The sequence below is a fragment of the Ceratotherium simum genome, chromosome 22 (genome assembly GCF_057802395.1).
Source record: "Ceratotherium simum simum isolate JZ-2026a chromosome 22, ASM5780239v1, whole genome shotgun sequence".
In the NCBI taxonomy this organism is placed as follows: Eukaryota; Metazoa; Chordata; class Mammalia; order Perissodactyla; family Rhinocerotidae; genus Ceratotherium; species Ceratotherium simum.
In genome coordinates this window covers 29,585,556-29,607,860 of record NC_141921.1, presented here as the reverse complement: position 1 = coordinate 29,607,860, position 22,305 = coordinate 29,585,556, and the positions used below count along the sequence as shown (strand labels likewise).

The window sequence follows — 22,305 nt, the reverse complement described above, 5'->3', positions numbered from 1 at the left end:
AAGGGCAAAATCTTTTGAAAAGGCTGATGTTCGATTTAAAATCTAAGAGGACCAGTAGCAGGTAATCAAGAAAAGAACTCCATCATAGAAGGAGATAACTTGCTGTGCAGCGCCTCTTTATGGGTGACCAATTTTTTGCAATTGGTTTCTTTAAAAAAGAAAAAGAAACGGGTCAGATAATCCTCCCGTGTTTTCTGCAAAAGTTAAAAAGTGTTGGGCATCAGTTGCATGCTAATAATATTATCGTACCAACATAAGTGTGAGAGACAGTGGTGATTAAAGATCATGGCCTTTGCCATGATCGTACAGATTTAGATCATACAGATCATACAGATTCAAACCTAAAGCATACAGATTTAGGTTTGAATCCCACTCACTTGTTCTAGGATGAGGCTGGGCAACCCAATTTCTCTCAGCCTGTCCTCAGGGATCACAATAATACCTATCTCAAGAGTGTTGTGAGGATTAAATGAGATGATCCATATAAAATACATGCTTGTCCAGAATAGACAAAGCAGTTACACCCCGAGGCCCTGCTGGTGGTTTCTTTCAGCCAGCTGTTGGCCTAGGGCAGGCCTGAATCCTAATGCTTCCTTACACCATCTAGTCACTATGACCAACATTTAAAACTCCAAAGGGCCACAACTTGATTAACCATTTCATTCATGCACAATGAAGATTTGGACGCCTGCCTTCTGACCGGATCCGACCCTGGCTCCAGCTTGTCCAGAGTTTTCATAAACAGACTAGATGACCCCCTAAAGCAGCTTCCCAGATAATCTACAGAAGCCTCAAGACCCGGATTTGGATTAGGAACGAGAAGTGAGTAGAGTGCATGCAGCACTGCGGAGAGAGGCGGGAGGAGGAGAAACAGAATGAGTGATCACTCCAATCTCTGAGCTCTGCCCTCTAGCTTCTCTCCAGATTGGGGTCGAAAGGCTAACGGTGCAAGCCCGGAGTAAGGATAGAGTTGCAAGATTTTGGAGCCCGGGAGCGTGTTTGCAGGAGGACGTAGGGGGAGATCGACGCCCCTCCTTACAAGCCCCTTTCCCTCAGACACCTCGCGGCCAAGGAAAGCCCTAGCCTCCACAGACTCTTCCAGAAAGAGCCAACTCTCAAACACTGAAAAGACCTCAAACCTAGATCCCAGTCTCCACCGCCACAAGACCCCGTGCGTGCGTGTGCGTGCGCGCGCGCGCGCATGCGCAGGCTGCTAGGATACCGCCTCTCCCCGCTGAGTCTTCCAGTTTCCCGGCGTGCTTCGGGCCCGCCAAATGGGAGGGGGAGACGCAAGATGGCGGCAGCCGCGAACTCTGGCTCCAGCCTCCCGCTGTTCGACTGCCCGACCTGGTGAGTGGCGGGGCGACCCGGGCTGGAGTGGCCTGGCCTGGCGTGGCCTGGGCCGGCAGGGCGGCTCATTTCTCGCAGTGAGCCGAACGGCTCAAAGACGCTGGGACCGATTGAGGGAGAACTGTCCGTCGGGCCGAGCGGCGTGTGGAGGAACTGGGAGCCTGGAGCCCGGGCCCAGGAACTGAGGAAACCCAGAGTTGGGGGCTCTGAGGCGCTCGCTTAGGCAGACCCTCGGGCAATCAGCTGGTTGGTGGGGCGCCTCGGGGCCTTGGCCCCGAACTTACCCCAACTCCTGACTGAGTGCCTGGTGCTCTTGTGGAGCACTGTACCTGTCCCCCTGCTCTCTGTCCCGAGCGCGCACGAGCTGGCCTCCCGGCCCCAGCCCAACCTCGGAGCCCCGCATCCCTCTGTCGTTGCTGCATCCCCGATGCGGTCCTGGTCTATCTCGCGCAGACTGGGAGCTCCCTGAGGGCAGGGACGGCTCTGACCTGCCACTGCGTTCTCAGCAACCAGCGCGAAGCCGGGCACAAGTGGGCATCAGTAATTATTGGAATGAACCTCTCCATCCCTTCGCAAGTTCTTGGAAATAGTGGAATAATTTAATTTAGTCTTTGAGTAAGCAATATGCATTGCTTTGCAAGGAGACCCATCCGAGTTAGAGCTATTTCTGCTGTAGCTCATCACAGTGTATTGTTTGTTACTCGTTTCTATCTCCTGTTATATTGAGATCCTCAAGGGCAAGGGCTGTCTGATGCATCTTTATATTCCCAGCTCTTAGGCCTGAGCCAGGCACATAGTAGGAGTTCAGAAAGCATGTTTTGGATGAAACATTGCTTTCCCTTCTTCCTGGACAAAATGGGCTGTTGTCCAGTGCACTGTCCTTTCAGCAGCTGCCAGAGGAGTTGGGGCAGGATTGTGAGATGACTGTGTTGCATCTTCAGGCAGGTGGGTGGATGCATTTTTTTTTTTTTTTTTTTTTTTTAAAGATTTTATTTATTCATTTTTCCCCCCCAAAGCCCCAGCAGATAGTTGTATGTCATAGGTTCACATCCTTCTAGTTGCTGTACGTGGGACTCGGCCTCGCGCTGGACGGAGAAGTGGTGCCTTGGGGCGCGCCCGGGATCCGAACCCAGGCCGCCAGCATCAGAGCGCGCGCACTTAACCGCTAAGCCACAGAGCCGGCCCTGGATGCATTTTTTGTATGCAAATATAGGGATTCTGGCAAGATTGTTCTTTCTTCAAACTTCAAAGGAGCAAACACAGGAAGCAAGTGAATGTGTGGCTTTGAGTCCCTTTGCACTTTTGTAACACCTAGTTGCTTCAGTCTACAAATTCTCTGTCCATTTTAGTTCCTTGCTGCATTAACTTTAGAAGTTGGACCAGGACAGTAAACTTATAGTTAGAAGAGACTATTTGAGATCACCTACCGTTTCCTCAGAATCTGGTATGCACCAGGCACAGTGTTAGGTGCTTTGACATATGTATATCCCCCTTGAATGGTGTGGTTATAGGAGTAGAGAGAAAAGTTCCCTTAAACAAACCGTTGTAGAAAGACCTGTTCAACAACTATCTCTTGTATTTCTTGGTACTTGGGTTCATGGGCATGATTTTGGATTGCCCTAGCTCCGTAATTGTGTACCTCTGATTTGATCTCAGAGCTCAGGACAACACCCTCTGCCTATTTTGTGATGAGACTAATCTTGATTAGCCCAAAACACCAACTGATTTATTCTACCTTTATATGGTATTAGTGGTAGTAGCGAATCTTAAATTCAAACTCCAAGTGACCAGACTACCCCAGCTATAGTACTTGCACTCTCTATGCTGCTTTGTCTCTGAGGTAGATAGCCAGTGTTAAAATATGGGTTTCTTTGGTGCTGCTCTAAATACAGATCCACTAAAATCTGTTTTAGAGCAATTGAATCACTGGGGAAGTAAGTGTCAAATGTAGAGAGGAGCTGTAATAACAGTGAAGTAGATGACATTTCTGCTTGAACATGAACTAATTATAGGCTGGTAGGAGAGCTGCAACGTTGAATGGGACAATAATTGTAAATGGCATTTATGAACTCATCCTGGAAATGCTTTTTTTCACTCTTATTTTTCAGGGCAGGTAAACCCCCACCTGGTTTACATCTGGATGTAGTCAAAGGAGACAAACTAATTGAGGTATGGAAATACATGTCTTCCCTTTTTTTCCCACCACACTGAAGATTTTTGCCAGTGACTCACTTTTCCACCCCCTCTCCTGTGCTTTGTTTTCCAGCAATGCTACTTTTGTTCATCCTGACTTTTTTTCTATTAAAAGCACATAGTGATATAACACATTCAAACCTCATATCTCCCACAGACACTCAGTTTTTTATGACTTCTCTCACCTCCCAAATGAAGGGTTTTAATAGATCATGGGCCTGTGGGCCCCAGTCAAATTGGAAGCCCTATAACTTGGTGAATTCCCTTTCTCTAAGTGCATGGAGTTGTGTGGAAGGTGCAAGATATGCAATAACTGAAGGAGAAAGTGAATGATGTAGATTGAGTGTAAGTTGCTTTTATGAGATTCAGGCCCAAGCCCTTCAAAGAAGATAGTAAACTAAGACGCTTGCTCAAAAAGAGAATGGAATGGTGGTGAAATTCATTCATTCATTCAAAGTGTGTTGAGTGCTTACTACGTACCAGTCCAACATTGTACTTGGCATACGAACTACAACAGTAAACAAAACAAACGTGGTTCCTGTCCTCAAAGAAATCGTCCGGTGGGAAAGAGACAATCACACAAAAAAATTACATGATTATAATTTTTTTTTTTAATTTATTTTTTCCCCCAAAGCCCCAGTAGATAGTTGTATGTCATAGTTGCACATCCTTCTAGTTGCTGTATGTGGGACGCGGCCTCAGCATGGCCAGAGAAGTGGTGCGTCGGTGTGCGCCCGGGATCTGAACCTGGGCCGCCAGCAGCGGAGTGCGTGCACTCGACCACTAAGCCACGGGGCCGGCCCTACATGATTATAATTGAAATAAGTCCTGTAAAGGAAAAGCTTAGAAGAATTCCAGCTTTTATACAAGTCTCTGGAATGGACATCACATAGAACTTCAAGAGAATGTGAATTTTGATTAGCTATTAGGTTATGTAAGGTTTTTTTTAAAATCCTTATGGTACCATTTATTTACCAAGAAATGGAGATTAAGCCCACTATGACTGGAGTTGCGAGTCTCCATGTGTTAGACCAATTTTTAGTTTTCTTGCTCAGATAGAATTTAGGTTCAAGGCCCCATTATTGAGTGCAGTTGTTTTTTCTTTGGTGTATATAGTAAAAAACATTGCATTCCATGGTTGAAAAGCTGTCTGTGAGATCTCCTGAAAGATGTCTTATAAATACGTTGTTATCACTTTCAGGATGTTGTAGAGATACCCAGGTATTTTGCAAAGTGTTAAGGCGTGAGTTGTGATGAATTCTGTTATTAATTCATCATGCCCTTAGTCAGCCACTTAGAGCCCCTTTGTCGTGGGTTCTTCTGTCTTAAAGGTCACAAAACATCAAGATTATTCAAGGAAATAATTGAGCTAAAATGTCTGTAAAACCTTTTTGACTATAGACTGTTCCACAGATATAAAATATTGTTGCTAAATAACATGAAGCTTTGAAGACATGTAGGAATCTGTTTTGTTACTAGAATTTAGTAATCTTTAGTTTGCAACAAGAAGAAACAGACAAGGAGAGCTAGCCTTAATGATACCATCATATTCTTTTGTGAAATAGTTTATATTTTCAAAGCAACTCTAACCTGTCAAACATCCCTCTGATTATGGTTTCCATTAGCTGGTAATGTTCTCTGTCTTTCAGTATACTTAGGTGTGCTGAGTTGCCATGTAACTTGCCATGTCAAGTTACAATCCTTAGACATCACTGTTTTGTTTCTGAGAGGAATAGACCTGAGATGTGCTTATTTTTAAGGATTTAGGCAGCACTTGATACTAACCGAGCTATCTATATCCTAGCCTTGTGTCAAAGGCTTGTGATGTGTTGTGATAGCTGGGTTTAAGAAGTGCAATATTAAAACAAAAGCCATGAGTCTTTTAAGCCCAGTGTGTAAAGACACACTCTGAGTTATAACTCAGAGGCACAACTGGATAGTGATACTAGCCAGAGCTAGTCAAGAAATTGTGGCTTTAGTGACTGTTGAAAGACCAATGCATCGTTTCATTCACTTGGACAGAAGAAGCACATTGTCCAAAAATTAACACATTTCTTTTATTCTAAGACATACTACTTTTCCCCTACATTTTAATGTTTCTATGATTGAGATGCCTTTAACAGTGAATGTATATATTTGATTTGGAGGCCCTTTCTCTTTTTTTTCCCTTCGGAGCACCTAAATCTCTGGTATGTCTTTGGCACCTCAGAATCATAGAAATTTTGTCACTGTTATATTAGAACCCAAGAGCTGGTGGTCATATATACTGTTTCCTTGAGACAAGCCTGAGCACTGTGGTTAGCAAATTTAAGTTTGTGAGGACATAATCTGTGTATATATAAAGATGAATGCGAAATGCAGTGAGATTCAACCTGCATAGATACAGTTGTCCCTCAGTATTGGTGATTGGTTCCAGGATTCCCAACGGATACCAGAAACTGCAGATGCTTAAATCCCTATATAAAATGACGTAGTATTTGCATATAACCTATGCACATCCTCCCGTATACTTTAAATCATCTCCAGATTACTTATAAATACCCAATACAATGTAAATAGTTGGTATACTGTATTGTTTAGGGAGTAATGACAGGAAAAAAGTCTGTACATGTTCAGTAAAGATGCAACCATTGCAGGCCTGACAATCCGACGTTGGGTGAATCTGCGGATATAGAGGGCCCATTGTACGACCTAGAGAGAACAAGATGTTGAAATTGCAGGGCTCTGTCAATTCTAAAGCAATGTCTATTTTTTAACCCAAGTCTTAAAACTTGGTTCTAAACAGACATAGAGATCATCGTCTGATTGAGTTGTCAGGCTTTTGTTAAATCTTGGTGCTCCCTAGCAGTATGGGCTTGGGACAAGCTCTGCCAGCAGCAGCGGATGGGCACTGCTGGACAGGGTTTTCCAGAGGTGACCCACATACCTGGACTAGCTTGAATTAATTGAGCCTTAAGGCTAAGTTTGAAAGACTGGGTAAGTGATTGTTTAAAGAAAAATGAAGAGTGTGACCCATAGTACTTGTTCACTCCCTAAAATGTTCCTTGCCGTGTGGTGTATATTTTGATGCAGGTAGAATGAAGAAAATACATAATGCAGTGATTAAAAGAGCGTAGACTTGGGGCCGGCCCGGTGGCGCAAGCGGTTGGGTGCGCGCGCTCCGCTGCGGCAGCCTGGGGTTCGCTGGTTCGGATCCCGGGTGCGCACCGACGCACTGCTTTGGCGAGCCATGCTGTGGCGGCGTCCCATATAAAGTGGAGGAGGATGGGCACGGATGTTAGCCCAGGGCCGTCTTCCTCGGCAAAAAACGAGGAGGATTGGCGGATGTTAGCACAGGGCTGATCTCCTCACAAAAAAAAAAAAAAAAAAAAAAAAGAGCGTAGACTCTGAAGTCAGACAGGCCTGAATTTCTAATCCAACTTATAAATGTCTAGCTGTGTGAACTTGAATGTTAATTAATTTATTTATGCCTCAATTTTGTCATCTATAAAAATAGGAATAATAGTACCTACCCACTTCACAAAGTGGTTGTGAGGATGAAATGACATAAAACTCACAGCACAGTGTGTGGCACATAAGTGCTCAGCAGTTATTACTGTTATCAGTGCATGAGGTATATTTCTGCTTTTGTAAAGGGAACACTAAAGCATAGAGGAGAATAGTAGCCCACTGTGAGTTCAGTGACATAGCCAGGAATGAAATATAAGCCTCTTGATTCCTAGCCTGGTACCATACTAACTTGACTGTACTTCTCTACTCAGCATTGGGCTGTCTTCTCAGGGATTTTAGAAGGAGTATAGTGTGAAATATGAGCTAGAGCTTAATGAGACCTTGTGTTTAAAGAAAAAACATAACATAGCTGAATGAGGGTTGTTCTTCAAAGTGGTCCAATTATAGACTTTTAGAACTGGAAGAAGTGTGAGCAAAAATTCATCTAGAATCCTTCATCTATGACAGCCCAGCATACAACCAGTCTGTGGCAAAGGCTTTACTGATCTAGGATTAAAAGAAAAATAAGGACAGTGCAGGGAGTTTTTTTTTTTTTTTTAATAATTTTATTTATTTATTTTTTTCCCCCAAAGCTCAGTAGATAGTTGTATGTCATAGCTGCACATCCTTCTAGTTGCTGTATGTGGGACACGGCCTCAGCATGGCCGGAGAAGCGGTGCGTCGGTGCGCGCCCGGGATCCGAACCCGGGCTGCCAGCACCGGAGCGCACACACTTAACCTCTAAGCCACGGGGCCAGCCCTTTTTTTTTTTTTTTTTTAAACATTTTAATTTTATTTATTTATTTACTTTCTCCCCCAAAGCCCCAGTACATAGTTGTGTGTCATAGGTGCACATCCTTCTAGTTGCTGTATGTGGGACATGGCCTCAGCATGGCCGGAGAAGCGGTGTGTCGGTGCGCACCCGGGATCCGAACCCGGGTTGCCAGCAGCAGAGCGCATGCACTTAACCGCTAAGCCACGGGGCCAGCCCTAGGGAGTTTTTGATAAAGCTAAGTTCAGCTCAAAGAATGATCCTTTATCCTTACCCTTCCTACTTATTTGCTGTTAAAATGACTTTTATAAAATGATTATGATGATACTGATCGGTGCCTTTTTTTTTCTTAAAAAGTCCTCATCTGGCAAAATTAAAAGTTAACAATGCTATATCAGCCCCCACAATTTTTTAGTAACAGTTTGCTGGTCTGTGAAATCCTGTCTGCTGTTATATTGGGGCATTATAGTTTAATTTTTTCCAGTGCCACAGCAGCGGCTAGAAACGTTTTGGAGCTCTTCTCTTAGAGTTGTTTCACACCCATGGCACTGTTGTTTAGAATGTTAGCAATGCAAGTCATTCACACCTGAGTTTAAATCCCAGATATGCCACTTAACCAGCTGGGCTGCCTTGGGTGAGTGACTTCATCTCTCTGAATCTATTTTCTTATCTTTAACAATAGAGGCGATACTTGCTTCACAAAGTTGTTTTGAGGATTAGATGAGATAATGTTTAAAATGCCTGGCAATAATAGTCCTTCAATAAATGTTAATCCCTACATCCCCCTACCCTAAATCTGGAAAATCTTTGCCCTGTGAGATAGTTCCATATTTGGACACAGCAAATACTCATTTAGAGTTAACTCTGAGTAATACTCTTGTGGCCAAAGTGAAATGGGAAAATAAAGTTAGATTTATTTATTTATTTATTTTATATAATTTTATTTATTTATTTTTTTCCCCCAAAGCCCCAGTAGATAGTTGTATGTCATAGCTGCACATCCTTCTAGTTGCTGTATGTGGGACGTGGCCTCAGCATGGCCGGAGAATCAGTGTGTTGGTGCGCGCCCGGGATCGAACCCAGGCTGCCAGCAACGGAGCGCGAGCACTTAACCACTAAGCCACGGGGCCGGCCCATAAAGTTAGATTTAGAGGCTCATACAATGATGTTTAATGTAATACCAGTTCCTAAAGAGGGTTCCAAAAATACTTTGGGACTGTGGCAGCATGATTAGAATGTAGATCTAGGTGTTTACACCCCCTTCCTTTCCTAACCAATTAATAATCTTCATTTGAATGTTTATTTCTGAAAAGCAGTCTTATTATTTTATAGACATTATTTTATTTCCTGCTCAACCTAAAATTAAGATCCAGTGAAATCTTAAATTTCCAATGGACAGAAGACAACCAATCTTACAGGACACTTTCATCTAATAGAATTAGGAAAAGTTCTTTTCATACCAACACTAAACGCTTGACCACTATATTTGGGGAAGTTGATTGCCATTCATGCCCCAAAAATGTTACTAAATTATTCTGAGCTCTTTATCATGAAGAATATTAGGGAAAAATTTTTTTTCATCTTGGCGAGGAATTTTATCTACTCAAGATCCTCTACTTATTTGATTGGAAGAATTTTTGCTAAACTCTGTTGAAACAAGATTTAAGTAATATTTAATTTAATATTTATTTAGAAACTGATTATTGATGAGAAGAAGTATTACTTATTTGGGAGAAACCCTGATTTGTGTGACTTTACCATTGACCACCAGTCTTGCTCTCGGGTCCACGCTGCCTTGGTCTACCACAAGCATCTGAAGAGAGTTTTCCTAATAGATCTCAACAGTAGTAAGTAACTCACATCCCATCCCGTTTCACACATTCCCTTTTGGGCAATGTGAAAATGCTTTGGGTTCTTCAGTTTCAAAATCGTATTTTATTGCTCATCAAGGAAGAAGTTTATGTTTGGTTTTTAAATCAACCCTTCTTTATTCCTGTGATATCTTCTTTTTTCCTGAAATAATTGATGACTGGAGAGAAAAGAGGGTTTTGGGAACAGTGTCGTGGGGGAGGCAATAAATATATATAGATAAATCAAAAAAAAGCACCCAGGAGCTAAGGACTATGGGAATTCAAGTGTTAATAGGACCATGATAAATTTTGGTCCAATTTAAGCAGAAGCTGTGATTAGTTCCATTAACGTAGTAGAGTAGTGGTGCAGGACATTAAAAAAAAATACTTATTTGAGCAAAATTTAATTTTTTTGTGTGTGTGGGGGTGAGATTAGCCCTGAGCTAACATCTGTTGCCAATCTTCCTCTTTTTGCTGAGGAAGATTGGCCCTGGGCTAACATCCATGCCCATCTTCCTCTGCTTTATATGGGATGCCGCCACAGCGTGGCTTGACAAGCAGTGCGTTGGTCCACACCCGGGATCTGAACTGGCGAACCCCGGGCCACCAAGGCAGAGGGCCTGAACTTAACCACTACGCCACTGGGCCAGCCCCAAAATTTAATTTTTTGTAATGGGTTCTTTATCCCAAGTTACACTTTTTCTTTTTGTGTGTGTGAGGAAGATCAGCCCTGAGCCTACATCCATGCCAATCCTTCTCTTTTTGCTGAGGAAGACTGGCTCTGGGCTAACATCCGTGCCCATCTTCCTCCACTTTATATGGGATGCCGCCACAGCATGGCCTGACAAGCGGTGGGTCGGTGCGCGTCCGGGATCCGAACCTGGGCCGCCAGCAGCGGAGTGCACATGCTTAACCACTATGCCACGGGGCCGGGCCCCCAAGTTACATTTTGCTTTGATTACTAATAATGTCAATTTTAATTCCATGAGCACACTCCAACTAATAAAATTTTCAATTTTGCCAAAGATAATCCCAGAAATGCAATTGAGATTTGATTGCATGGGGCCCAGAGGTTTTTTCATTTTGCTTGCGTATAATTGCAATGTAAAATGTAAAGGATCCTGTTTCCTGGGCTGATCGTGTTCTGCTCCTTCCCCCCACCCCCAACACACACACACACCCCCACCCCAATCTGCTTATGTAATGGTTTTGAAGAGCCGTGTCTCACAATTCCTACTTGCAAATTTATCTCTTTTTTTCTCTGCATTTCATGACATGCAAAATACAGACATGGAAAAATACTCAAACTCTCCAGTAGGATTTTGGCTTGCCTTGGCATTGATATTGCACCTGTTTTAGCCTCCTCCTTTCTTGTCCTGGGGAAAACCCAAGCATAGCTGCCACCAGGGCCTTTGTTCCTTAGACTTGGGGCTGGAGAGGTCAGACCACAGCGATACTTGTCTCCTGCCTTCTGGGGCATGGCTCTTGGTGGGTTGGAGCCATTCCTGCTGGACCCAGAATGAAGCCAAGCCTGTCTAGCAGCAGAGAGCAAGGAGAGGTATTTATTATGTCGGGTAACAGCAGGTCTGAGATGTGTAAGAAATCCACTGAAGAGATTCAAGACTCAGTGAAGGAGTTTTCCTTTTCACTGTGACCCATGACAAGGGATGCAAAGTGAACCTAGTGCCATTGTCGTTTTAAAAAGCAAAATTGATGTGCTGGGAGGAGCTGCTCTCCACAACTCAGGTTGGTTTTTTTTCACTCTCTCTCTTACATTTCTGATTTGGTTATTCCCAGCACACGGCACTTTCTTGGGTCACATTCGGTTGGAACCTCACAAGCCTCAGCAAATTCCCATCGATTCCACAGTCTCATTTGGCGCATCCACAAGGGCATACACTCTACGTGAGAAGCCTCAGACATTGCCATCGGCTGTGAAAGGAGATGAGAAGATGGGTGGAGAGGATGATGAACTCAAGGGCTTACTGGGGCTTCCAGAGGAGGAAACTGAGCTTGATGTAATTTCATGTCTTTGTCATTGTTTTGTCTTTTGGAACTCTGGTTTTTGCAGTATATAACTGTTCTGTGTAGCTTGAAATGCCAGTGACCTGCAGCAGGTTTTCTTGAGCCTAGTAATGGGCCTTTGCCACTTTGGCAATGTAGCGTGGCCAGCTGTGACACACCTTGGACAGCCACATTATGTGAGTTTGGTTATGTATGACCAGGGCTAACAAGGAGACTGGTCTCCTGCCAGTAGACCCTTCTGGTTGTCTTGTGCACCTTCACTGGATGTTAGAAGCCAAGGTTGGGAGTTAAATTTTTCTAGAGCTGCACTGTCCAGTGTGGTAGCTACTAACCACATTTCAAGTACTCAGTAGTCATTTGTGGCTAGTGACTACCATATCGAATAGTACAGGTAGAGAACATTTCCGTCATCTAGAAAGTTCAGTTGGACAGCACTGGCTTAGAGAGACTGAAGCTTTCATTCATTTATGTTGCTTTTATTGATATTGTTCAAATAGCCCAGGAATCTTCTGATAGAACTAGATTTTTGTTCTTATGGTCCTGGCTGCACTGAAGGCCATGAATTTTATAAGATTTAATTTTAAAGTGCTAAAGTTTTCTTTTTCTAGAGGCTGATCCCAGTAGTTTGTGAGGTGGCTGTCGTCCTTTGCATGTCTGTCACTGCACTGGTGCGACTGGTCTATTCAGGTAGACCAAATGCAACTATGTCCATAACCACCCACATGCATTTACTATTCTTGTACAGCAAGGCATTTTCCCAGTCCTTAGGAAGAAAAGCACAATAGAAATATTACAATTTAGAAGTTGTTTTGTTCTAAAGAAGTAGCCTCATAGCCAGGGACCTTGCTGACAGGCACTCTTGGCCGTTTCTCCTCCAGGCTGCTTCCATGCTTCCCTGTCTTTTAAGTTCAGTATGTTAGGTCCTCTCTAGGTCTTCATCCTCAAGACATTTGGAATATCTCATTGGAGTATCTCAAACTGCAATACAGATTAGAATAATTCCAGAGGATTGGGAGGAGGCAGACAGCAGTGCTGAGGCCAACTTAATCATTGAGATGGATGGATGGTTATGAATAGGAAGGGGGCCATGTGCAGGGATGGGGAGTGACAAAATGTTAATGCCAAATGTTAAGTGCAGTGGCAGTGTCCTTATGAGTTTTAAAGGAGAAAGCAACTGGGAAAGAAGCTGTCAATCGTCCTTTCTCATCTCTGTTTTGTTACTTTAAAACAATTCTTGGAGTTCCTCCCAGTCACATTCCTTTAATTCTCAGCGTGAAGACATGATAGCCTATCTTCAAAAAGAAAAAAAAACCCAAAACCTCAACTCAAGGATACATGCCCAGATGACCTGTTCTCAGCTCAAGTCCCTTCACCTCCTTTTGAATATCACTGCTTCACTAGTCAATGAGGATGTTCCACATTCTGTCAAAGGAGGATTGTTAATATTAGCAGTCCAGGGATGGTAATGAATCTTTTCTGAATACAAAAAAGAATCTCATCTGTCTGGGGAGGTCAAGGTTAGCCCTTAATCCCTTCCTGCCCTTTATTTAATAATATATTCTCCTTCAAAGTCCCTGTGTACTGACTCCTGTCTTTCCCGTGTGAACCCTGGCCTAGAACCTAACAGAGTTCAACACTGCCCACAATAAGCGGATTTCCACTCTTACCATTGAGGAGGGGAATCTGGACATTCAGAGACCAAAGAGGAAGAGGAAGAACTCACGGGTGACCTTCAGTGAGGATGATGAGATCATCAACCCAGGTGCGGTATCTTCCTAGTTTCTTGTGATGAAAAAGCTGTGGTCTCAGAGAGTAGTGTGCACAACCTATAGGTCAGTTATAATGTTTCTCAATAAGATTTAGGATAACAGGTGCTGTATTAAAGAGATATGTTTTACAGTTCATTGGTGGAGTACTGTCAACACTCAAGCATTAGCTAGTTGCAGTATGAAAAAAATAGTTAAAGGAAAGGCCTATAGAATTCAGTATACAGAGCAAAGCTGTAATTCTCCTCTGCTGATCCAGTATGTCTGTGTCATAGTGGAGGTTTAAGTAAGGTATAGGTGTTTGCTGTCTTTACCTCAAAGCAGAACATTATTGTCTTTATGGGGTTCTGAGTATGATTAGTAACTCTAAGATTGGAGAACCTTCTGCTGCCCCTATTAACTACATTGAAGACTTGTCTTTCTGTCAGGAAGTAATTTATAGATAGTTTGTTTGGAAATATCAGCACGATGAGAGCATCAGTTTATGAGAAGGCCACTAAGTTTACTGGTTTGTTCCATCATTCACCATTCATTTAGTGGGCTCATATTACACATATCTTAAGTACTCTGGTAGGTGGATGAGATAGAACTGGGAGGTATAGTTTATATAATGAAGGTGAATTGGGATTCAAAAAACCTTATTGGAAAGTAAATCTCAATGGATGGAAACAAGGATCCCAGACTAACAAGTTGCTTTTATTTCCCAAATCGAAATGCAGTGAGAATAACTTTCAAGTCCTGCATTTTGGTTCAAAATATCAGTTATTTAAATAGAGAAGATCTGCTTCAGTGACAGCTCATGGAAAAAAAAGAAGATCTAGAGATTTTAGTTAATTGAAAATACAGTCTGAGTCATCAGGGGGATGTGGGAACTAATCAAGTACAGTGTAAGATTGTATTAATAGAAGAATGGGGGACAGTAACCCTTCTGGCCTGTGTTCTGAGCAGAACTCACCCAAACGTGTTACGAAATGTAAGCATAGCCTTAGCCACCAAATGTGTTATGTAGCCCTGTGGGAGAAGGAGGCTCACAGCCATGGAAAGCGGTCCCCTAAATGCTGAGATTGTAGGGGAACCATGCATGAGGGAGAGCAGATTGGAGGAGGCCTGGCCACTGTGGTCAGATATTTGCAGGGCTGGCCTTAGGGAGGAAGGAGTGGCAAAACCAGAGCCAGTGAGGAGCAAGTATTTGGCTCAGCATAAAACGCAGCAACAAATCCTTTTTATATTTGGAAGAAGAATGTGAAGGATTCCTGAGAAAGAGATCGGGGCATTCGTTGTAGTGACTACATGTTCACTTTCTGATGGTGCGTGAAGTGGAATGGATTACTTCTCAAAGTAGTGAGTGCCCGAGGGATGGATGACCAATCTGAGAAGCTTATTTCTGGGCTCTAGAACTATTGAATATGAGTTTCTAGGGATTGGACTTAGAAATGTGTAGTTTTAAACAAGCTCTTGTTTGTACTGATGAACAGCCAGCAATTTGGGAATCACTGGACCAGGCAATCTTTTAAGTCACTTTCAGGACTCAGAAGCTGCTCGACTCTTTTTCTCCTTGAAAATTATTGCCCCAGAGCTTTATTAAGGCAGTGTATTCAGGCAGAATATTGCATAGTGGCTAAGAGCATGGGCTCTGAAATCAGAGGGCCTGGGTTTGAAATCCACCTCTCCATTTAGTAGCTGTGTGACCTTGGCCAAGTGACTTAACAGACTACTGGCCTCACAGGATTGTTGGGAAGATTAAATGATTAATATATATAAAAATACCCCAGATTAGTGCTCGGCACTCAGTAAGCCCTTGATGAATGTTAGCCGTTATCCCCACGATCATCTGCCACCCCTTTTGCCTTTTACCCATGCAACCTTTCTCATACCAGAAGTAGACTTAGCAAGGAATTTGTTGGTAGATCTTCCAGGAGCAGCGATATTCTGGAACAGTGTATCCTCTCTCTAGGAGTAGGATGGCTAGAGAATGAAGAGAGGGCGAGAGGCCTGAGCACCATTCAGCCAGCACAGGACAGAGTCCCCAGAGAGGCTTAGCCCCTCGCCTCCACAGGCCTGTTGCACATGTGAGGCGCATCCCCGTTAGCCACCCCTCTTGGGCTGTAGTGGCTCTTGTGCTTCATTTAGCTTTCCTTGCTGAAGGGATGGTTGGAACAGGGCTCTTATGGGGATGAGAGAAAAGATAAGGGTGCCTTCTTATAGACCTTGTCTCCTTCCTAATGAGCCTGGATATCTTTTCCTCTTTTCTTCTTCCATATGGAAGCCATTCATTTGTTCATTCATTGAACAGAGATTGGTTGTTAATGTAATATCAGAGTGTATTCTTTAGAGGCATCCTAATATGTGAAAAGCCAGACTTAAAAGAAATAAATCAGGGCTTAATTATTCAAATTAAATAGGGAATATTTGTTTTTCAGAAGGATTCATAAGAGTGTTTCTTTAAATAGCAAGCACCCTCAGTGCTTTTAAAATAAGATGTACAGCATCTATTAGGGAAACAGTTCCTTTCCTACCACTATATTAAGATAAAAGGGGCTTGGAGTTGTTTTTCTAGTAATCATAATAAGTCTGTGCCTGCCTGTTTCCACACACTCAACCATCAGTGAGAAAACTCCTGTTTATCCTAGGCGATCAGGCCCAGTTGTCCCCTCTGTGCTCCAAGAACACGGTTTTGCACCTTTCTTGAACCACTTCCATTGTATTGTAGCCTATCTGGCTTTATACGTGTGAACTCCTTAAAGGCAGGACAGTATCTTACTCTATTTTCATGTGTGATGTCCACTAAATGAGGCATGAGAGAGTGACTGACTGCAAGCACATCCCTTACTTGGTCTTCATGCTTTCTCTCTGCAGAGTGAATGATATTAGAAGCTTTATGTGTACAATAATGTTTGTGTAAGCTGTGGAAAGGGAGCTGCTCTCCTCGCCTACCTGGATAGTGGGCTTCAGATCCTTTAGTAAAAGTCTTTGTTGTATACAGTTGTTCAGGTCAAAAGGCAAAGTTAAGTTGGAAGTCTTGGGTCTGAATCCTAATCCTGATATTTGCTAATGAGCGGGCATTAGCAAGGTATGTGGTATGTGACCTCTTGACTTGTTGTTGTTTTATCACTAACATGGGAGTGATAATATCTGCCATTTTGTTTCTCCCCTCAAAAGAGGGAAGTATATGGAATGGGAAAGAACTTAGGGAAGGCAGCACAGCACAGCAGTCCAGAGCACAGGCCCATTTCTGGCTGCTTGGACTCAAATCCTGGCTCCTCCACTCTCCAACAGGGTGACTGGGCCAGTCACTTTACTCCTCCAAGCCTGAGTTTGTTTTCTCATCTATTAAATGTTTATTGTAGTAATTCTTACCTCATAGGCTTGTTGTGAGGATTGCACACAGTGAACGCTTGGAGTGTTAGCTGTATTTTACTGTTCATATGAGTTGCTGTGAGTGCTTTGTTCATGGTGAGCCCTATACCCTTAATCTGCCCAGTATGGTACCAAACTAACCCTTCCCTCATGTCTTTTTGCAGAGGATGTGGATCCCTCAGTTGGTCGCTTCCGGAACATGGTGCAGACTGCAGTGGTCCCAGTCAAGGTAGGAAGCACATCGTAACAGTATTTGAAATGCCATATAGTCTGGTTTAAAAACCTACTCTTAGGGCTGGCCCGGTGGCACAAACGGTTAAGTGTGTGTGCTCCGCTGCGGTGGCCCAGGGTTCGCCGGTTCGGATCCCGGGCGCACACTGAGGCACCGCTGGTCAAGCCATGCTGTGGTGGCGTCCCATTTAAAGTGAAGGAAGATGGGCATGGATGTTAGCCCAGGGCCAGTCTTCCTCAGCAAAAAGAGAAGGATTGGCAGATGTTAGCTCAGGGCCGTTCTTCCTCACAAAAAAAAAAACCTATTCTTTTATGTGTAGGTTAAGTGTTAAACGTGTGCTTAATTTTAAAACGCATTCTTTGTTCTTCTCCCATTTTTCATCCTGTGGAAATACTTTTACCCCATCTATGTCCAGGGGAGCCTGGAGTGTCATAGAAAGGCTGCAGGTGACCAACCAGCTTGATGCTGCGTGTAAATTATGATGCGATGTGAGTCTGTAAATTGACCTCCAAGCAGAGGGTAGAAGAGCCCATCTTTCTTTAACCTTTCGCTTCTGACTCAGAGAAGGCTATTAGGCGAGGAAGAGGTGTTGTTGCATTTCTGCATGGTGCCTCTGGCTTTTGCCATGCCTTTATTTTGTGAATAGGAATGGCACAGATAGGAAAGCCAGCCCAGATCTGGATTAGGTTTAAAGATCAGCTATATTGGGCCGGCCCCGTGGCTTAATGGTTAAGTGCGCGCGCTCTCCTGCTGGCGGCCCGGGTTCGGATCCCGGGCGCGCACCGATGCACCGCTTCTCCGGCCATGCTGAGGCCGTGTCCCACATACAGCAACTAGAAGGATGTGCAGCAATGACGTACAACTATCTACTGGGGCTTTGGGGGGAAAAAAATAAATAAAATTATTAAAAAAAAAAAAAAGATCAGGTATATTGAAGAACCAAGACGTGGAAGTTATAGAGATGTTCTGATTGCTCAACATGTGGACAAACTACCTGACAGGTAGGACTGTCCAAAAGGGAACAAATGGCCCTTGAAGCAGTGAGATCCCTATTAATAGAGGTATTCAAAAAATGATTGGAAGCTACTAGTCAGAGCTGCTATAGACACTTTTTTTTTTTTTGTGAGGAAGATCAGCTCTGAGCTAACATCCATGCCAATCCTCCTCTTTTTGCTGAGGAAGACTGGCTCTGAGCTAACATCTATTGCCAATCCTCGTCCTTTTTTTTCCCCCAAAGCCGCAGTAGATAGTTGTATCATAGTCATAGTTGTACATCCTTCTAGTTGCTGTATGTGGGATGCCGCCTCAGCATGGCCGGAGAGGTGGTGCGTCGGTGCGCGCCTGGGATCCGAACCCGGGCCGCCACTAGTGGAGCACGCGCACTTAACTGCTAAGCCATGGGGCCGGCCCCATATACACAGTTTTATTTAAAAATAATCTTTAGAATATATTAAACTAGATTGCTAAGATGTGTCAAGTTCCTGGTTAGTCTTGGTTTAATTCAAAAGGAGTAGATGGGCCGGCCCCATGGCTTAGCGGTTAAGTGCGCGTGCTCCGCTACTGGCGGCCCGGGTTCGGATCCCGGGCACGCACCGACGCACCGCTTCTCTGGCCATGCTGAGGCGGCATCCCATATACAGCAAGTAGAAGGATGTGCAACTATGACATACAACTATCTACTGGGGCTTTCAGGGGGGAAAAAAAAAGGAGGATTGGCAATAGATGTTAGCTCAGAGCCGGTCTTCCTCAGCAAAAAGAGGAGGATTAGCATGGATGTTAGCTCAGGGCTGATCTTCCTCACAAAAAAAAAAAAAAAGGAGTAGAGAGGTGAGGGGGATCTTTCATGAACTTTAGTCCAGTGTGAAAAAGTACAAGATGAAACTTTTACTGTGCAGCTCCATAGTATTCATGCCACATTTCCCCTTGAGCTCTTTTCTCTCTTTTTTTCTTCTTCCTTTGGAATGTTCTGTTGTCATTAAAGTACAAAACTGGCAGGTGTTTTTACTTTTACGTCAATTTTATTGTGGTATGATTTACATGCAATAAAATGCAAGCATTTTAAGTGTACAGTTTGAGTTTTGACAAATGTATACACCTGGGTGACCACCACCATCCTTAATATATAGAAGATTTCCATCACCCCAGAAAGTTCCCTGATGTCCCTTTGCTGTCAGTTCCCTCCCACTCCCAGCCCCAGGCAACTAGTAAACTGCTTTCAGTCACAGATTTGTTTTGCTCTCAGAGTAATGTTTAAAAATTGAGTCTCCAACATGAAGATACTAACTTTTTATTTTCCTCCCAAAAAAGAAAAATTTAAATACCTGCTACCACCTATTATCACCTCTGTTTCCTAAACGGGCATTTTAACATCAGAAAAGAGAGGGAGTGGGGTTTGACCTTAGGATAAAGAGTAGTTACTTGAACTGGGTAAGTTTTACTTTATGAAAGCTCACACATTGTCTTCATTTTTCTCGGTGTGACGTAGGGTGTGAACAGTGTGGAGCAGTGTTTGGGATGTAGACGACCACTGTAAGGTCTCTTCAAACCCTGAGATTGCAGGACAGTGAAGTAGGTTGTTTGGGAAACAAAAGATGCTAGATGTTTAGGGGGCTTCTCCAGTTTTTCTAGGTCTGGAATAGAAAAAGCTAACTAACACCATTCTTGTGCCCTCCTCTTGTCTCCTCTGCTCCTTGTAAACCACAGAAGAAACGGGTGGAGGGCCCTGGCTCCCTGGGCCTGGAAGAATCAGGGAGCAGGCGCATGCAGAACTTTGCATTCAGCGGAGGACTCTACGGGGGCCTGCCCCCCACGCACAGTGAAGCCGGCTCGCAGCCGCACGGCATCCATGGGACAGCACTCATCGGTGGCTTGCCCATGCCCTACCCGAACCTCGCCCCTGATGTGGACTTGACTCCCGTTGTGCCGTCAGCAGTGACCATGAACCCTGCACCAAACCCTGCAGTCTATAACCCCGAAGCTGTCAACGAACCCAAAAAGAAGAAATATGCAAAAGAGGCTTGGCCGGGCAAGAAGCCCACACCTTCCTTACTGATTTGATATTTTTGGTCATGGAGAAGGGTGGGATTGGGTGGGAATTGGGTGGAAGGGTGATGGGGGAGCTAATGAACTAGGGAGAAAAACTTTCCATGTGTGCAGTATCGTCTTTCAGAATGTCTCCTGGGGTCCTAACCATGTAATATTAAAACTGGGGGTGGGGTTGAAATATCCCATAAAGACCTGTCTTCAGAACACTTGCAGTGTAGAGAGAGGTTTCATATATCCTTTTAAATATACTGCCCTGGCTCTTTCCCAGGTCTTTCATTACCTCCTTTTTCTTTTCTCCCCTTTCTAGGATCGTTTTTATTTCAAGTCACATGCCCTGGGGAGAAACTCTAGGCCCTCAGGTTGAATCCAGAGCTGTGGAGGTGACAGTAGTATCACCAGCCTTGTGGGTCCAGCAGCCTAATTTATATTTACTCTCTCTGCAAGTCCCAGAGAGCACAAGAGTTGCCACGGATCCCAGGTCGATCAAAAAGAGTGTAGAATTCTTTAGTTAAACTAAGGTTTAAACTCAGAAATGTTTTCCTGGGTCAGTGGTTTTGAGATCCAGTAGTTAGGCTTTTCTCTTTTGTCCTCTCTGTTGGAATGAGAACATTTTGATTTTCCTTCGTCTGTGACCAGTGCCATAGACACAGGTTGATAGTTTTAAATTTACAGTATTGTTTGACTTGACCTGTTTTTCTTATCAAACCTGAGTCCTCTACTTGCCGAGGTTTCTCATTCGATTCCCGAGTACTGTCCTCTACTCTCTAAGGCATTGCTTTCCTTTTCAAGTGTGTTATGAAGGCAATTTGTTAAGGATATGACCACTGAGAGCAATTCCAATTAAAAAGGAAAAGATTTTACTTTGCAAGTAACCGATGTCTCTAAGAGGACATTTTTACGTGTTGGTTCGGAGGCTCTCCCCCCGCCCCCCACCCTTACTGAGAGCTCTCGTTATCCAGAGCTCCACGACTAGACCTGGCTAACAAACATAGGAGACGAAGGTAGGAAACATTGATATGAGCTTTGTACAGAGATTTGTACATTTGTGTAATAGGCCTTTTCACGCTTTATGTGTAGCTTTTTACCTGTAACCTTTATTACATTGTAAATTAAACGTAACTTTTGTCACTCTGGTGCGGTCTGTGATTCAGTTGCCGTCACTGATTCCCACTGCCATTAGGGAATGTTTGTCAAACATATAGCTATTGGGCTTGGGAGGTGATGCTCTGTCCCCATTTTATTACCACAAATAAAGATGCCCTCTGATGAATGAGGAAATTCTAATTAGAGATTCCAGTCCCCAGACTGAAGCCTCACCAAGCAAAGTGGGTTAAGAGGTGCCTGCTGCCCTTCATCAGGAGGCAGAACTGCAGACCTGACGAGGGGAGACTGGGCTTTGGGGCACTTGTCCTGAGGTGGGCGTGGTTTAAACCTGGTCACTCGATTTCTAGTTACAGCTGCATGCATTTGAGCTATAGCTCAGGTGGCACAGGAGCAAAGGAAGCTGTAGTTGAGTACCTCTGGAAGGGCTCTCAGCCAGAGTTGGGATTGTTTTGGGTGTGTGTGTGAGGAAGATCAGTCCTGAGCTAACATCCGTGCTAATCCTCTTTTTGCTGAGGAAGACTGGCTCTGAGCTAACATCTATTGCCAATCTTCCTCCTTGTTTTTCCCCCAAAGCCCCAGTGGAGAGTTGTATGTCATAGTTGCACATCCTTCTAGTTGCTGTATGTGGGACACGGCCCCAGCATGGCCAGAGAAGCGGTGCGTCGGTGCGCGCCCGGGATCTGAACCTGGGCTGCCAGTAGCGGAGTGCGCGCACTTAACCACTAAGCCATGGGGCCAGCCCCAGAGTTTGTATTGAATGGATGTGTCTTGCATACTAGAACCTTGTGTGCAGGAAGTGCACTTTGTGTGTGGTGAGACTTACACAGGTGGCTTTGTAATAAGATGCCAACTTGGTTCCAAAGCCGTTGGGTCGAGAGTGTGGACTCGTGGCAGGAGCACCTGCTGAAGAACAGAGACCCATAAAACCCCAGCTATATGAGAAATGGACTTCACTGCCAGCTACTGTAAAAAAGAGCGTCCTCATCTGATGAGGGTACCTTCCTCGTGGTGAAGGTTACCGTTAGTGCTGGTTAACAGTCGCACTGAGCACCTACCTGCCCTGCCAACAATTTACAGCATGTCATGTGATTTACATAGCCCTAAGAGGAATACTGTTTTTAT

The 22,305-nt window shown here is 44.0% G+C and overlaps 1 protein-coding gene and 1 non-coding gene across 5 annotated transcripts; both read left to right on the top strand.

The window, feature by feature from the left end:
• Positions 1-1,201: 1,201 nt before the first annotated feature.
• On the top strand, positions 1,202-20,117 carry PPP1R8 (protein phosphatase 1 regulatory subunit 8). Of its 4 annotated transcripts, XM_004425818.3 has the most exons (7): positions 1,202-1,350; positions 3,459-3,519; positions 9,498-9,651; positions 11,452-11,672; positions 13,297-13,441; positions 16,967-17,031; positions 19,738-20,117. In XM_004425818.3, exons 1-7 carry the CDS (start codon positions 1,202-1,204, stop codon positions 20,089-20,091), a joined length of 1,149 nt encoding a protein of 382 aa, XP_004425875.2. In that variant the 3' UTR covers positions 20,092-20,117. The 4 variants fall into 4 exon arrangements, with proteins under 4 accessions (XP_004425875.2, XP_087302590.1, XP_087302593.1 ...); XM_087446464.1 differs by lacking the exons at positions 9,498-9,651; positions 11,452-11,672 and having other exon boundaries at positions 1,267-1,350; XM_087446465.1 differs by lacking the exons at positions 1,202-1,350; positions 3,459-3,519; positions 11,452-11,672 and having other exon boundaries at positions 9,516-9,651.
• LOC147914116 (small Cajal body-specific RNA 1) lies at positions 5,312-5,477 on the top strand. Its single transcript, XR_015555913.1, has one exon.
• Positions 20,118-22,305: the final 2,188 nt, after the last annotated feature.